Source organism: Coccinella septempunctata, chromosome 6, assembly GCF_907165205.1.
Source record: "Coccinella septempunctata chromosome 6, icCocSept1.1, whole genome shotgun sequence".
NCBI classification, from domain to species: Eukaryota; Metazoa; Arthropoda; class Insecta; order Coleoptera; family Coccinellidae; genus Coccinella; species Coccinella septempunctata.
Window position 1 is genome coordinate 34,211,436 of NC_058194.1, and position 17,948 is coordinate 34,229,383.

A 17,948-nucleotide genomic window follows, 5' to 3' on the forward strand; every position below is an offset into this window, starting at 1 on the left:
AGAATTAAAACCGTCCACATAAAAACAAACTGCGGCAATGATCGTCGGACAAACTGATCCCATCTCAATCGTCGGTCCATTCCTCCACAATTCGAGGGAGAGGAAGACGCGGAAGTAATCCGGCCTCGGAATCTAATCTATTAAGAGACGGAGGTGGCCGAGGAGGGACGAAATGAGCCATAAATGGAATTGCAGTTTCGCAATTACAGAAGAGATAACTTAATCGCCGGCACGTATCTCGGATATGCGATGAATGCGGCCAGATGAAATACGAGGAGATGTTTATGGCGCGAAAGAACTATTTCCCATTAAAGAGTCTATTTAGACTCATCTCCTTGAGGATACGAGGGCTTTAACTATTCTCGGATGATCGATCTATTGGCTCAGTGATTTCCAAGATTCTAGGGATGGAATGGACAGATTGGTAACATATTTATTGTCGAAATCTCACTCTTATCGACTGGCAATACGATTTCGAGTGGAAAAAACTGCAAGAGACAGTTCCGGACCGTTCCGAGAGACGTCCGTCATTCCCAGATACATAATAGAAATTAGCAGCTCTTCCGCGGCCTCTCTCCAGTGTTTTTGACGTGTCTGCTGCGTCCTCAGATCCCCGGAGACGCCTCCGTCAGCCTTCGGGCTCGTAAATTGAGGACTTACCGACCCTCCTACGTCTGCATTTTCCGACGTGGAAACACCGTCGACACGATCCCCGTATAACGGAATTTACGGAACCTCTCGATTTTGTTCACGTATAAGGAGGATGAAATGGGGCCGTCCCGTTTATTGTGATGTTTGGCTTGTCGCGTTCGAATTGTGACAAAATGTGAGTACGTGATCTCCGACGATGAGGCGGGGGAGAAAGGATACGGCAATAGGTTCGGAATTGAAGGGGATGATAGGCGAATATCTGTTCTTGCCAGATGAAAATGATAAATGAAAGGTTTATGACCCTACCCTCAACTTTGCTGCTAAACCTAATGCAACAACAGCACACGTTTGTTCTAAAATATCCATACTCATCGATGAAATTCTGTACAAGTATGGAACACCAACTATTCCACTATAGCAGGAATGAAAATTGATTTGTATTGATGTGGACAACATATTTTTGAGGTACATGTTGCTCAGGTTCATTAAACTCTGTAACATTTGAGCCTAAGCCAAATGAATCTGATATCACAGAATTGAACTCAATAGGTCCTTTCGTTTGCATAAAACTACATACATTCGATTTTAGTATTCGTTTGCTGGTTGAATTTGCACCAGTGTAGAGGAGGTGTAGTTTATCTACATCTCCTTTTGATTATGTGTAGATAAACCAAATTTCCTCTACACTCGTGTAAATCAAACCTATTTTAATACTCATGAAAAGTTTAATACAACTTCACATTGGCTAAGAGACACAGATATGATGTGCACAAAATAGGGAAACAGAGCTCATCTCTGAAATATGCTATAGGATTACAGAAATTGTCACATCTCTCAACAGTTCTATAGTATTGATCCTATAATCAACCATCTATGAGGAGCATTATTTCTACCATACGGACAAATTGTGGAATACACCATTTATTTATTTGTTGATCTTTTTTTTTTGTTATTCGAAATGCATTTCGAAAGAATCCTTGCCATGAAAGTCCCAGGGGATATTAACCAGCTGTGTTGCTCTAAATCGAAAAATTTATATAGGAGATTACAAGAATCCCATTTTGATTGCCAAAGTTCTTTGTGACTATTATTCGAATGAAGAAAATTATTGGAGTGAAGGCTTGCGAGTTTTCAATCTGGCACTTCTAGATTCTGGTATACTTGTATGATAAATTGAGAGGAAATTTGGGAAGGAATGGAATATATTGCAAGACTTCAAGACTGCCACCTGTCGGTGAATATAAGGTGGTACGATGTTTGAAAGAACAGGTAGCCAATGCAGAAGTATAGATTTGATGGTTCCATAGTAACAATTCTTATAGAATCATTGAATAGGTTATCGATTATATTGACGTGGGCACTGTTGAATCAAACAGAGCAACAGTACTAATCGGCAGCAGAAAAAACTAAGGATAAAGCTGCCGTACGAAGTGTGATGGCATAAGCACCCCATGAAGAATCAGCTAATTACTGATTTATATTGTTCCTCGATTTCAATTTTAAACGTATTTTATCCTGAGATTTTCAAGATTGAACTTATGTTGTAAAACATCGCCATTAAAAGCCATGGGATATAACAAAACCGCAACAAAGCTAACATCACTCATATCCAATAACAGTTGGATTACCTGAAAAAGTATCAATAACATCTTGTCATTTCCGCCGAGCGCTCCTGCAGCTTCCGCATTATCCGGCATTCCGACTCTGAAAAGCCCCACATTGTTGCAACTATGTCGTTCTAGCGTCGTCGTCCTAGTCGTCAGAGCGTCGCGACGCCGACCGACAAACGGCAAACAGCAATAAAGTATCATACCGCGCGCCGTTCTACGATATAACAGTCATAACTGCAAACTTTATCTGTATCCAATTCCAGTTCGAAAGCGGGTTTTCTCTAGCCAGGATTAATGCGGCGGCGGCGTGTTGCCACCTCCTGGGGGTTCCGCGGGGTTAATTTACATAGGAGATGCCGAAAGTTGGCGATGAATTTTACGACAGTCGTAAAAATGGAATTTCCCTTAATTCGGAAAAGCTTTTGCTTTTGGCGAGTATCAACCGGAATTATATGGGAATTCGCGGACCAATAGGGTCGCTTTCACGTGCGATAAAGTGCGCTCCGGGAATGGAAATCTATACGGGACATTCGGTCTACGCGGACGGCATCGCGGCTGTGTTATTGCCAGGTGATGGAAAATGGGAAAGCGTCCCCTGTTTACGAGACCGTAGTTGACACATCCAGGGTTTTAAACGAACGTATGAATTTCCAAATAATCTTCAACACTATGATAGTCCATTCACTTTTATGAAAGCATTCGGTTGGCCTTGGAAATTTAACACATTCCTCACTGTACACCTTTTAGATAAAGATCTTCATGCAAAGTACAAGATATCAGTATTTAAATATGGGACACATTCTTTGCAGATGCATTCAACGATGAAGAATGGGTGTCTTCATCATAACTAAGGAAAATGCCTGAATTACCCCTCAGTATTCACCCCAAGAACTCCCTCTTAAAACTGGCAAGCCTCGCGGACCATAAATCATCCCCTGACAAACATAACCAAGGGTATAGAACCACGAGTACACGGCTAAATTCCGGCTCGATAATTCATTCTTCTTGCCGTTCGATCATTGTCCGAATTTTCCCTAATAAAGTCCCCGAACCATCCATCTATCGGATATATATAGGGAGAGCAGAGCCCCCGATCGGCTCATAATCTCCCGAAGGTCGGGAAGGAGGCAGGTTCGGGAATTATTCTTAGCTTTTATTGCGCCCAATACCTGTCGGATAACTTTCAAAAGATGACGGATGACGGGGGCTGGAACGCGTATTTAAAAGTAACCGACCGGAGGATTGATGCGCTCGTTGGTTGGGGGATGGATGGGAAATCGATGGGGATGCAAGGTGAGGCGGCGTCGAAATGCATCTTCGGCGGAAAACTGATGGGTTTTTTCTTGGACAGCTAACAGATTTGACTCTTAGGGTATGAGTGATGCTTACAGATGGGGGTTTCGTGAAAAATGAATGGGGACGCTTGAATTTCTTCACTTGTGTTGAATGGTTTCTAACTAAGCATTTTCTCAGCCTCCCAGTATGATGCGGATATATATTTATGAGAGTATTTCGTTACTCAATAGGTTAAATGTTTCCTTCTGAGTAAAATATTCAGAAATACTTTCTAGAAAAACATTCCTTGCTGGATTGGTGAGTCTAAAGTGAATGTCTCTTCATCTGGAGGTGCATAGGGTGAAGATCCATGTTTCACCTGAAAATTGTTCGAAAAATTCGCGTAAAACTCTATATTTTTGTAGAATTGCTATTTGAACCCGGCGCATGCACCATTTTGCAACCTCAGCACTAGGAAATTGACATCCACGTCTTTCAAATTTCTCGTCTCGTCTCGCCAATAGAACATAAGGTTTCATCTCGAGTCTCATACTCTGTTTGGAAAGTGACTGTTTATACGTATATGATTTTGCGTTGTAATCATAAGGAAATTTATCTGCAGGTTCATTTCTTCAATGAAACGCCGTTGAAATCGAGTAGGGAGAATAATTATAATCTACCTGTTGAGTGGATATGTTTCTTTATAATTCTATCAGACCTACAAAATTTTCTGAAAAATTCTGACTGACTTTAATGTGCAATAAAAGTCTAGTATCTCCGGCGGGATCAATTTCCAAATCAATTCGTCAGTCTCATGCCCTGAAAGATTTCAATGAAGCTTTAATCTTCTTCAGGTAATACTATACTTAACACTACACAAATTCTGAATGGATCAGAGCATCCAAGTCATCTCTGATAGATTCCTAAAGCCCTCCACGAACGACAATATTTATCACAACATTTCCGGAATTATCATATCGACTCTAGATCGGTACGATCCCTTTTTAAACAGTTTCGCGGGCCGGAATCACGTGCATCTCGGCACGCGCCCGGAAGTCGGTCGCATTCCGGACTTCCGACGCCGCGACGCGTCCCCGGAGCATCCGAAACGACCTTACTCAAGTCGACGTTCGTTGTTGCAGGCGGCTACTACATAATCGAGCGCAAGACGGAGAAGCTGCAGATCGTGGTGCTCAACACGAACCTGATGAGGAAGGCCGATAACGACCCGGAGGCGGCCAGGCAGTGGGAATGGCTGGAGGGTGTCATGAAGAAGCTCAAGAGGAACATGGAGACGGTGAGTGGGTTTTTTTTTAGCTCTGTATCGAATTGACGAAGAATCTTTGATAAAACTGGAAAAAACAGTAACAGTTAACATAAAAGATCATCCGCCTACTCTTGGTTACAATTGCATCTTCAAGAAGTTCCTTTGAAACCACCATAACTTTTAATTCTCTTCTGTTGATCTAAAAAAAAAGTTCTGATGGTGTAATGCTCTGAACCTAACAATTTCCAATGAAAACATTCAAAAAAAGTAGAAAACACTGAAGAAGTTTGTGATATTTTTGTAGTATGCTGCCAACAGTGGGCGAATACCCTTATTTTTTGTTTCGGAGGATGAATGACTACCCATATATCGAAAATTTCAACAAAATATCTCTTTTCCCTTTCCATTTGATGAACGGAAAATTTGACACTCCATATCTTAGAAGAATTTTCATTCAACTCCCTCTGCATAAGACTGTGAAACATCACATTATTTTCAGTATTAATAATACTCGAAGTATTACAGTTAAAACCCAAAAATTATTTTCGTCAAATTTTTGAAAGAGCATATCATTGAAGACGACTGGATTTCTAGTTTCAAAGACCTTCTACAGAATTCCACAGATTTTACTATAATTAAAATATTTTTCATGTTTTCAAGTCACCTCTTAGAAAATATAGAAAATACGTGTAGTGGTTTATAATATTTACAGTGAAATGCAAGGATTGTTGTATATTATCGTTCAATAGAGGATTTTATCGGGTATCAAACTATGCATGTGTGAGTTTATTCAGGTTTATATTTGGTTCTATATTTTGACGAATATGAGAATCGAATTTAAAATTTAAAACCATCGTTGTTAATACTGCCGAATGAATTCATCATCAATTGTTTTTATTTTTTATTTTTGCTTGTTACCGATGAAAATATATATTTCATCGGTTATTTGGGATTGGAAAACATCGGAATCAAGCCATCCGGTAAAATGCCATAACAATAGGCGGTTTTTCCTAGGAAATTTCCCCCATTTTCACGTGACCAATTCATTTCATCCCAACATGAGAATTGCGGTACGGAAAAACTGAAACGATTCTTCTGGAAAACGTCATTTTCACGCCCCTTGTGAACGGTTGCATCTTCATCTCGTCACATTCAGCCCACACAACCCGCGGGGAAACTGCAAGAGAAATTTTTCAATTTCGTACCGAGCATCTGCCTATCGGGGAATGCGAAACGAAAGAAGTAAACAATATTTCCGTCGAGAATATACATCTGCGTGAATATTGCAATTTCCCCGTACCCATTCGAGTTCAATTTCCTGAAAACCTCATCTTTAATATCGCGGATATCGATTCGGGATCGGAAAACGGGAATAGAGGGCCCCCACGTACGAGCCGGAACGTCTAAATCATTAGCATTTTCCCGGGAAACAACAGGGAACGATACACCTTTGAACCTAGCGTCGTTCTTTGTGCGAGCCTTCCAATTTCGCGCCAATTCCGAGGGTGCTTTCTGGTTTTTTTTTGAGGGGGGTCTTTTCAGCAGGCGGCGCGCGCGCGTCTTTAATTTGTCGCTCCGGTGCTCGGCGGTAAGCGGCTCCAAAGAGCTATTTTATGGGGTTTTCTACGGAGAAGCCGTTCCGGTGTGGAATTGTATTTTTTTTACGGTTCATCGAAGGAAGCAGCGATAGTTCTTTCGCATCGAGTAGGTATAATTTCTTGAGGACCCTTCTGAGATTTTTAGCGGAGAAAAATGATGTTCTTAGTCCACTTTGGAACCTTACTAGGATTGAAAACATCCGGAAATTAATGTAATTTTCGAAGACTCAGAATGCATGTCAAAGCAGGAGATACGATTACTTTTACTGGAGTATGTCATGATTCGAAATCCCAAGAAGCTTTCAAACCTTGTAGGTTCATCAGCAGGCATTTCTTAAAGTTGGACAATAAATTTTTCGTAGCAAACCAAGCCCTGAAGTCCTTATAACCACTCGATTCTTCTTCAATTGATTAATTCATCGAATATTCTATTTAAGACAAATTTCTTGACACAAAAACTCTATCGGATCTTTAGGGGGATATATTCAAAATTGGTTTGCTGAAAAAAATTATTATGAAAGACCCCACGCTATTTTTTGATAGAGAATCACTCCTTGAATTTTTCGTAACAATTCTTTTATAATCTGTATGGAATATTCGAAGATACTTTGAATCATTGAACAAGACTACAAGAGAATCATTCGGCTCGTTTTCCTCCGCAGATTTCCTAATAAAATCGCCATAATTCTCATCGAAATATGCCTTCACGCGTTCAACAAGTGTTAACGGGGGTCTTCATGAACGCGGAAGTATATTATTCATCAGCATTCCCCGGCCGTCTTACCTCATATTTCCTCCGTTTAATCAAGAACCCGATAAAAATATTTAATTTTCACGGGGCGCTCGCGCGCGCGGCATACGTCTTTTGACGACCGCGTCTAATGAATTTCAGACAACGCCGTTTTCTAATATCAAGACGGCGGGACGCCGGTATAAATCTCCGGCGAATTTTCTACCGGATAAATCTCCATCTACATGAAATTATCCATTATTTCGGCCCTACGGTTTATTACCCCTAAATTGTCCGTTGCAGGTGCGCCCTCTTTTGTCGGCGGCCGGAAAATTGGATTAACGCGATTAAGATTTGATGGATTTTTTTTCGTTCGGAGCTCGAACAGGGGAATAGGGAAGATGCGGATTTTTCTCGAGACGACAACCCACGCATTTCATTTATAGGCCTGCTGTAATTTATGAAATTAAATTGGTTGCAAGCAAAATAGTCAAAAAATGTCTGAAACGATTTTTCGCCGTAAGTTTCGAATCACCCTGTATATCAATCATCCTTTCCACATCACGCTCCACGTCCTTCATCGGTCCATGCTAGAGGCGTTATCGGCCAGCCTGAATCTACTTTGACGGGATTATTTCCCAGCCGATTCATCCCCTGAATGCACGTTAACTTGCTGACTTCACGTCAAGGATGAACCGACCTCATCCCCTGTCACTACATTGTACCCGGTTGACAAAACATTCGGTCCGGTGGCCACCTCGGGAAGGGAAAACCGCCGAAAGGACCATTCCGATAGCTGCCATTCGTCGTTATCAGCGATCTGAGCCGTTCTCCGAGAGATATCGTTTGAACTTTAACACTGACGTTCGGAGGAATTAGTAAGGGATCGAAATGGGTCGGAATGGGATGGAATCCCAGGATTCCAGAAGGTTGATCTGGGAATTTTGAGGGTTCGAACTAGAAGAAGTGGAGCCTATGCGAGACGCCTTGTGTTATTCGCCATCTATGTTCTATGAGGTATGAATTTCAATGAGTTACGAGGATATATTGAAGAAATCTTAGCCTACTATAGAGCCTGACAAAATTGCATTATCAAAATATTTTATCATTCAACATATTCTCCTTCGGTTGGATACATTTATTACAGCGAACCTGCAACGTCTCTAGACCTTTCAAAAAAATGTTTCTTCTTGCTCTGTAAACCAGACCTCCACAACTTTGTTTCAGTTGAGGAAAGAGATAGTCGGATGGAGCCAAATTTGGTGAATAAGGGGGGTATTCTAGTAATTCAAACCCTAAATCACGAATTTTTTGCATGGCAACGTGAGATTTGTGTGCAGGGACGTTGTCCTGCAAAAACAAAACAACTTTGGATGGCTTTCCGCGTTTTTTTTCTTTAATTTTTTCCCGTAGAGTGATCAGTAATGTCGAATAGTAATCTCCGGTTATTTTTCTACCCTTATCCAAAAAATCAATCATAATTACTCCATGGCAATCCCAAAAAAACTGAAGCAAGAACTTTTCCAGCAGCTTTTTGGACACGAAACTTCTTAGGTCTTGGAGAACCAGAGTGTCGCCATTCCATCGATTGTTGCTTTGTTTCTGGATCGTAGAAATGTACCCAAGTCTCATCCATAGTAACAATCCGGTTTAAGAAGTCTACATCGTTTTCAAATCGAGCACAGATCGAACGCGATGCTTCTACCCTTTCACGCTTTTGGTCAACATTCAATCATTTGGGGATCCATTTTGCAGCAATTTTTCTCATATTCAAATTGACGTGAACTATATGATGAACGCGTTCGTATGGAATATTCAGTTCTTCAGATATCCGTTTTAGCCCAATTCGAAGGTCTGATAAAATCATGTCATGAACTGCATCGATATTTTCGGGAACTAACACAGAAACTGACCTTCCCGATCGGTCATCGTCTTCAATGGAAAATTTACCTCTTTTGAATCTTGCAGTCCAATTTTTTCACTGTCGCATACGAAGGGCATTGTTCACCAAGGGTATTAAGCATATCTTCGTAAATCTGCTTACCTCTTAACCCTTTTAAATACAGTTACTTGATGATGGCTCGATACTCCAATATTTCGATTTTCACAATTTCGGTTGACATCTTCTTTCTTTTAATTTATTGCGTAACTCTGATATACTTTTTTTGACCTCAAACTTCACACTGACATTTCTAATGAGTTATCGTTCGTTGCTATGGTAACGCAATATTTTTTTTATGCATGGAACTAGTCTAGGTTAACTAGACATCAATACATCCTCGTAATACACATCGTTTTTCGGGTAAGGGTAAAGTTTTTCACCGGCCATTATCAATATTGACCATAACTCCTACCAGGGTTACGGAGTGTTGAAAAGTTGAAAAAGTTTCGGGACCAGAAAAGCCGCTGCCTATGTCGCAAAACGCCCCCAAACCATTCTTATGGGCCCTATCGGGTTATACTTTTGTTTCGAGGGCTTATGAACAACACGCTGAGAGTTTATTGCAACTTTTACTCGTTGGAGTTCGGGCGATTTCAAGAACTACGCGTGAAGTTGGTTTTTCCCTTTCTGTTGTTCGCAAACTTTTCCGAAAGTTACTGCTAATAACGTTTTATATATTTTTTCGAGTTTTTGGTTATTCGTTCATTGTCCTGTGAATGAAACTTGATCGATTATTGATGAATGGATGAGTGTTGTTTGCTGATTCGAAGGCAACATTTTCTGCATATCTCTGAACTTCTCTTCTAAAACAATACATTGACCTAGATAGGTTTTTCTCCTCTTATTCTTTTCACAGCACATGTGTTAAAAGGATTCGGATATCCTGCAAGTGAGCCCAATTCGAGACAATTAATTAAGGATGACTCCAACTTCCGACCTGCAACATCTCCAATTAAATCAAATAACCCCGCGGCAGAGAACGTTTCCGCCGAATTGAAATGTAAAACTTCGCCAATTAACAGAGTGACGTTGCGTACCGGAATAACATCTGCAACGGCTCAATCTCAACTAATTTCTTCAGATTCTAACAGATCTACTGCCGAGGATGGTGATAAAGTGGCGGTTAATGAAGCAGCGAAGACATCCTTATTAGGGGGTGGATTCATCTCGGAGTCTTGACGGATCGATACATCCCTCACGGGCGGAGAGACTGAGAAAAGCCTAGAACGGTGCACCCTTCCAAGGAAATTGGGTGTTTTGTGTGATAGAGTTTACCGAAACCACGTCGGAAGTAGTTTGGTGAATGGGTCGTCGAGTTTTCCGTATAAAATCAAGAAGCCGTTACGCTCTATTCAAAATATCACTAGTCACTACTTCTTCACATATTTCAATGCACCCCATGGGGGTGGAAATCTCTAAGAATTTGTTTTTCGAATGTCCAAGGTACAGAGGGAAAAGTGACGTGAAATTTATGGCTATCGCAGTTTATCTGGTCGCGCATTTCTCACCAGCTAGCCGTATGAAATAAAAATAAACCCTCGGCGACTAGTTCCAGATTTTCCGGGGGCGAAATTCATTTCTCTTCTTTCACGCACTTGACATTCACGACACGACGAAAGGGGGCTCCGTGCGGACGACAATATGCGCGTTGTTTCTCGGGGACAAGAACGAATCTGGCCCGATTCCCCGCAATCAATCCTCGCCTTCCCCTGGCCACAAAGGACGCTTCCTCCCTCGCAATCGTCCACCACGTGACCGTAAGATTGCGTGTCCCCCGGCCCCGTCCGAGAAAAATCGGCCCGGCCCGGATGAATTAGCCGGGACTGCCTTCGATTAATCACAGTGGGCGAACCCGACCCCTGGGCCCATAACCTGTCATTATCGTATTTGATGAAAACACCCCCCCGAACCCCGAGATAAATGGCGCGAGATCCGTATCGGGGATAACAACAGTTATTAGGGGCCGGTTGATAAGATACAAATTACCATTTCACGTGCCCGTATCACGTGATACTTCCAGAAATCCCTCCGTCGTTTCCGGGAAACGTCGGGGATAATTTCGCGTCCTGATCGTCGGACTGTATTGTTCGGATTTTTAGCGGTGAGCGTACCATTGTTTCAGACACGATCGAGAAAAAAGCAGACTGTTATTTTTTTTTGATACAAATGGCGGATGTTGTAGGTGAATAGCGCCAAGTACTTGCAAAAAGTTGTCAATAAAATTCAAATAATATTATTAATAGATATATTTGTTCCTTGGATATGTCCAGGAAATCTCTGTGAGTCAGTATTGATATAACAATGGCATCTGATGAAGGGGTGGAAGATTCCTTTGTCGAAGAAGAAGATGCTGGTGGAGAAGGTTCAGAAAATCAAATAGAAAATGAGCCAGAATCTAAAGATGGAGCTCCTAAAGAAGTGAAAGGTGACGATGAGTATGAACCAGATGACAGTAGGAAACGTAAAGCAGGAAATAAACGAAAAGCTCGAGGGTAAGACAAAAAAGGCAAAAAGAAGAAAAAAAAAAGATAAATGATAGTGGCGATGAAAGTGATTTTGGTGTGGAAGAAGAGAACGGTGGTGACTCTGACTTTGGTCAAGTAGGAAGAGCAGAAAATCTAGGAGTTCTACTAAGCATTCTGCAGCTCCAACACCTGTTCAAGAAAGCAGTGCTGCATCAGGAGGAATGCCCACCATTGATGAAGTCTGTTCAACTTTTGGACTAACGGATGTCAACTTGGAATACTCAGAATCAGATTTTCAACATTTGACTACATATAAACTCTTCCAACAACATGTCAGACCTTTGCTTGCTAAGGAAAACCCAAAAGTCGAAACTTATGATGTTGGTAGCTGTAAAATGGAGAGAATTCTCGAACATTAACCCCCGTTTACAACAGAAACTAGCAGCTGCAAGTACTTCAAAACCTGAATATGGTAAACCCACAAGGCCAAGAATGCCAACTGCCAAGATGGGGCAATATGATGATGAAGATGAAGAGGATGACGATGAAGATAGTGAAAAGAGGAGAAGAAGTTACAGAGGAAAGAAAGGTGGAAAAAAACTCCAAAAGCTCTCACTTTCAGAATAACAATTGGGAAAAGGTAGAGAGGAAGGTCAGATGAAGAAGGTGAAGGCAGCAATGCAAGAAATTCTGATGCAGAGTTTGAGCATATGCTTCAGGATAATGAAGATAAGAAGGCGACAGAAGAAACTAAAGAAGAAGAAGACAGTGAAGCTCAAGAATAAGCCACCTCTCTTCCCAAAAAGAAGGCTAAAACAAAGTTTGGTAGCGAAAGTAAAAGGAGGAGGAGAACAACCAAAAAAGAAAAAGAGAGTTAATTTTTTTTGGGTTTTGTATACTGTTACTTCTCCAGAATTGGTCTAGGAGATTTTTTAGTGGAGAGTTCGCGATTTTGGGCACTCGCCAACCGGATAACCGCGCCGCTCTGCGGTTTGCAGCGGTGTGCGGTGACCGCAAAGGACCGGCCCGGTTTCTGCGATTCCGACGAGATCGCCGAGCGCAATTTCCATGCGAACGGGCTTGATAACGTTGTGGCGGCGCGAAAACCGACGCCCGTCGTTGTTATTGCAACGAAAAATCGATGAGAATCGGACGGAAAGCGTCCCGGCCAACTGTGCACCGTCATAAAGCGGTCGGTCGATCCGACCGCAGATTCGCGATGCACCGGAATACGCCGTTCGGTGGCTCGTTGGCGCTTTTCCGACGTAGTTTCGTCGATAATGAACGTCTGAATGGGAAAAATCTCGAGTGGGACTCGAACAGAGCTTAACGTCAAAAACTAGGGTTTTTTGTCTGAAAAAGCGTGATCATACGCCAAATGATGCTGTATTTCAAAATATACACAGCAATGAAAAAAGTAGAGATGTATCACCAGTATATATTTGTACTAATTCCTTAAGCATTGAGAGGGAAAGGCTGACAGCCAAATGGAAAAAATGAGAGGATTCAAGGGGTTGGAAAATGGTCCATATAGTCCAAATGAAAGTCGACACTACCTGGAAGTCACAGCTAACTTTGGTACCATTGATGGAGGTTCGAATCTATGTGAGATTTGCATTCATTTCCATTCTACGAAAGCGCTGAAGTGCCACACAAAAAAAAATTCCAAACGTACAATTCCGACTTGCAAGTGGAAATTCTGAGATACAAGTCGGAATTCCGAATTGTAAGTCATAATTCTGAGATACAAGTCGGAATTCTGAGATACAAGTAGGAATTCTGTGATACAAGTCGGAATTCTGAGTTACAAGTCGGAATTCCGACTTTTAAGTCGGAGGAGGAGGGCTATACATGCCTTAAATGAGACAAATCATCTCTACAGAGAGAATTTCGCTCACATGATTCGCCAACAATCGAATGCAACAAAGCAAATGTCATTCGACCAATTCTAGCCCCACTACTGTCTTGCATCTCAGAATTCTGACTTGTATCTCAGAATTCCAACTTGTAATTCAGAATTACGACTTGTATCTCAGAATTCCGACTTGTATCTCAGAATTCCGACTTTTATTTCAGAATTCCCACTTGTATCTCAGAATTCTGACTTTTATCTCAGAATTCCCACTTGTATCTCAGGATTCTGACTTGTATCTCAGAATTCCAACTTGTAATTCAGAATTACGACTTTTATCTCAGAATTCCGACTTGTATCTCAGAATTTCTACTTGTAACTCAGAATTCTGACTTAGCAAGTCGAAATTATACATTTGGATAATTTTTTTGTGTGGCCCGCCAGCGCTTTCGTACCATTCCGAAATTGAAACTTGATAGAAAAACTTCAAGACTAAACTACCCTTGTTCAGATAGAACATCCAAACCTTTTAACGCGTATTCGCTTCGATTCAAAACCGTCGAGAACACATCCTCGGAAGTAGTTTCTTGGGACTTCTAACTCCTCATAAAACAACGAAGATCACCGTTAATTGTTCCCGTCTGAAAGCGTCCGCATCCACCTCGATCAATGGACGAATGGATGAGTTAACACTAATTAGGGTTTCCACTTTCCTCACGAAACTCATCAGCCATTCACTCCCCGGCAAAGTTCGCTTCAATTCGAGGCGTAAACAAGTAATCGCAACGAGCTTGGTAGTGACGGTATGTAAGTCGGATGTAAGTGGTTCATTTGGATCATCTCGACTGCACCGAGAGTGCCTGTATTCTGGTCTAATTTACAAGGAGTATCCTGATCAGGATTGTGCAGACCGAAATATCGAGAATAGAGTCAAAAAGTGGGCAGTGAGGTCCAGGTTGAAAATTTGAAGTTTCAGAATTCCTTCAGCCCTTGCAAACAAAAGATCGAAGGAAACTGACGTTAGGTCAGAAACGAAAAGGTCCGAAACCTTCGTATTTCTTGTAAAATCACACCTGCAAACGTTAAACAGGATCGGTATCAAGTCTACGAGGTAATTGATCGATAAACCACTAAACCCGCCGCGTCATCCTAAGACAACAGCATCCGCAAAGTCATCTGATTAACCCGAATATCCCCCTTTGACTGATCCGCACCCTATGGGACCCGGCGCGTCATCCCCCATCCCGAAGGTAACCCTCCTCAATCATTGACAGGGGCGGCCGCGGATGCAAACTTTGGCTCTATTCCAGAACGGTCCCGTAAAAAGGGCTCCATATCCCGGTCTATTTATCTTGGGGTCCCGCTGGAGATCGCCTGAAAGCAATATCAGCTTATTCGGAAGATGCTCAGGTAATAATGTTTATATAGATACAGGGCGTGTAGGAAGAGGCCGATCGAGCTTCTAGGGGCGTCGATAGAGGGACATAACCGCAGCTAAGTGACTTACGACCCTCGTAGACGTCGAGGAACAAATAGGGGCTTTCGCCCTCAGCTTGCCTCACTTCCTACACGAGGAAGAGGGAAGTAAACTTGAGATTTTCTGGAGACTATGAGAGAACTTGATAATTCCATCTGTTGCGTCTCAAATTCACGCATAAATGCCAATATGTAGACACCACGTGATGATTTTTTTCACAATTTTATCCATATATGCATTGTTCACCACTAATGGTGAACCTGTAGGTGATATCTCAAACAAAGGTTTCACGCCAGAGAGAACTTTGAAGCCCATCGTTCCTCTCCTATCTCGAGCCCATTATTCTCCGAAGACCTAGATGAATAGCCTGCCATAATTCTCGTTCATCATATCTTCTTCGAAAATGGCGTTATATTTCGTCCTTGATTTCGCCCTCGCTTGAAAAATGGACGGAGAGAGAAGAAAGAACCTCATTAATTATTATTTATCGATCGAACATGGTTCTTGGGGAGGTATAACTCGCGTTATTCTAATTAACGTTTCCTGCTTGGTCTTTGAGTAACATTGAGTCTCTTGAAAATATTTTAGAGTGGAATTAAATTGACACAAATACGTTTATGCTTTTCATATACCATAATTTTGAAGCTTATCATTATTAAATACATCAAAGAGGCCAATAATACATTGCCGGATGATTTCAAACGTCACAAATTCAATATCGGGATCACGAATTAAATTACGAAAATTCATATCGACGAGCCAAATATTCACGGTCCGTCAAAACGATTTTTTCGAATGATTTAATCGCACGCGAATAGGAATTATGGCCGATCCGTCAAACGGTAATCCGCGAATTCGATTGGAAAAAAATAACGAAACGGTCCATCGACCGCCTTGTTTTTTCAAACTTGCCTCGTGTGCGCGAAAGGCTCAATTTAGTTGCATTCATTTCGACCGATTTTCATCGGTTTCATCGAGATCACGAAAATAACGCAATGGAAATTTCGTGTTTGTATTGTTAACTTGGATTCAAAATCCGTTTTTTGCGCTAGCCTCCAGTATTTAACGACGCGGGGCGTCGGGGGTGTTTTTTGTGTAAGCTGCGAGTGGAAAACGCGGAAAAACAACAGTCGTTCGATCAGTGCCGTTCAGTAAATCATTGAAAAGGGTTTCCCCAGTTTTTCCTGATTCAGAGAGAATTATTTTTGGAACCAAAACACTCATACGAATAAAAAATTATGAAATCATCGTCTACTGATGGTTCGCAGTAAATTTCCACATAAGTTGCAGGATTTACATACCCTAGGGAGATGTGTAGGTTTTATTCCAGGAGAAACAAGTTGAATGTCTGTTTCCGTTATTCACAAACTGTTGAAGCAAACAGAATTGGTTATTTTGATGTAGTAACAACCTGCGAACGAAATAATCCCATTAAGCGTACAATGCACAACCCGACATTTTCCATCCTTCGATTCCGGTTAACGTATCGGCATTCGAAGGGCCAATGTTCCATTTGGCACATGGCAGATTACCGCAGCTTTTCATTATCGGGATCTTTCTCCCCGGGGGTCGATACGTTATATTTATGGGCGTGCAATAATATTTTATCATTTCCGTGTGTCGAATATCCCATTTTTATATTTTCCGTTCGATAAATAACCGACGAGCCGTAGTGTAAATATTAAATTCTCTTTATGGCAGAAATTGCGGCCTGTTTCGATGTATCCTCCGAGGACGCGCGGCTATGATAAAAGTTTTCCGAACGGCTAAAGGGCCCACACGCGCGCGGATCGTGAAAAAGGACGAATAAATTGCACGGCTGAACGCTCAAGATAAATATTGGAGCTTTTTCAGACGCGATAGGATCCATTGTCGGTATCCTCGAAGCAGTTCCGCGGGGATTGGTTGCGCTGGAAGATCGGGATAGAGACTGCGTTTTTTTTTTTTTTTCGTCGAACAAATATTTCACACATCCTGCGGATCGTTTCGCCTGGGAATGAGAGCATTTCGAAGGCCAATTTTCCACTGAATAATCCTGTCCATAGATCAGATTTGGATCAGACGTCTGTGACTAAAAAAATTGAAAGGAGTCATGCATCAAGTCCATATTATCATATCGTCTATTAGTCCTCTTAAATCGTCTAAAATTCTCTTTGTATCAATAGGTTAGGTCTATTTCGGGATTCTAAAGGTTTGTTACTACGAATGACAAAGTAATAACCACTCAATACCCAGCTTCTCCACTGTTGTTCCATTTTGTCGGTCAGTTCACCAGGATTTCCGAATCCTGGCTGAAATAAAATCCCGATATTCGAATCCCGATGACCGAAACCACTTCCGCAAAGCCCCCATTCCGAAAACATTCGAAGAAAAGTAATAACAACAGTTTTCAATAAGGCTAATGGCTCGGGTCGTAACATCTTTATTTTTTTTTGCCGACGAACGGCGGGCATATTCAACCGGCAATAACAAAAATAACATTCGACGTTATTCCCGTGTATAGCGGAATCTCCGGAAAGATAAGCCGAAAGTATCCCAGTTTCCAGGACGCCCGTTCGCGATAGCAAAAAGTCCTTCATGCGTTGCAAATGAGCGCCATATGTTCTTCCGGTCTCTCGTGCCAGCGAAGACGCCAAATGAGATGGAACAGGGGTGCGGGGGGTGAAAAACAAGACGTGCATGACCGTTCTGCAATCGGATAAATGAGGGTTGGTGTGCGAGGGAGGGGTTGGACCTTCGTGTTGGGAAATAGAAGAAAAACTCGACGGTGGAAATAGCAATAAAATTCCTGCAATGCTTCGTTGCATTTTAACATATTCCTTCTAGATGTACTCATGAAATAAGTACACAGAGTGAAATTCTGCGTGTGGAAAATCGACCAATAATTAGGATCCAGAAATACTTACTTGAAAAGTATAGACAATCATTGGATACAGGAAGGTGCGAAGGAGGGAGAACAAGGAATGACAAAAACCGAAGGAAAAAAATTGCAGGTACAATTTTCCCCGATTTTTCCGAGGAAAGTATTCATTAGTGTTTGCCCGGGATTACAACGCTCCATCCATAACGACGCCAGCAGCG

General features: G+C 41.7%; 1 protein-coding gene across 2 annotated transcripts in view; it reads left to right on the forward strand.

Moving 5' to 3' along the window:
• Positions 1-17,948, forward strand: part of LOC123315171 (acid sphingomyelinase-like phosphodiesterase 3b) — a 127,310-nt gene that overhangs the window by 72,624 nt on the left and 36,738 nt on the right. For both annotated transcript variants that reach the window (XM_044900766.1, XM_044900767.1), the window contains one exon: positions 4,679-4,833. In XM_044900766.1, the coding sequence (XP_044756701.1) occupies positions 4,679-4,833 (155 nt within the window). The remainder of the gene's footprint in view (positions 1-4,678; positions 4,834-17,948) is intronic.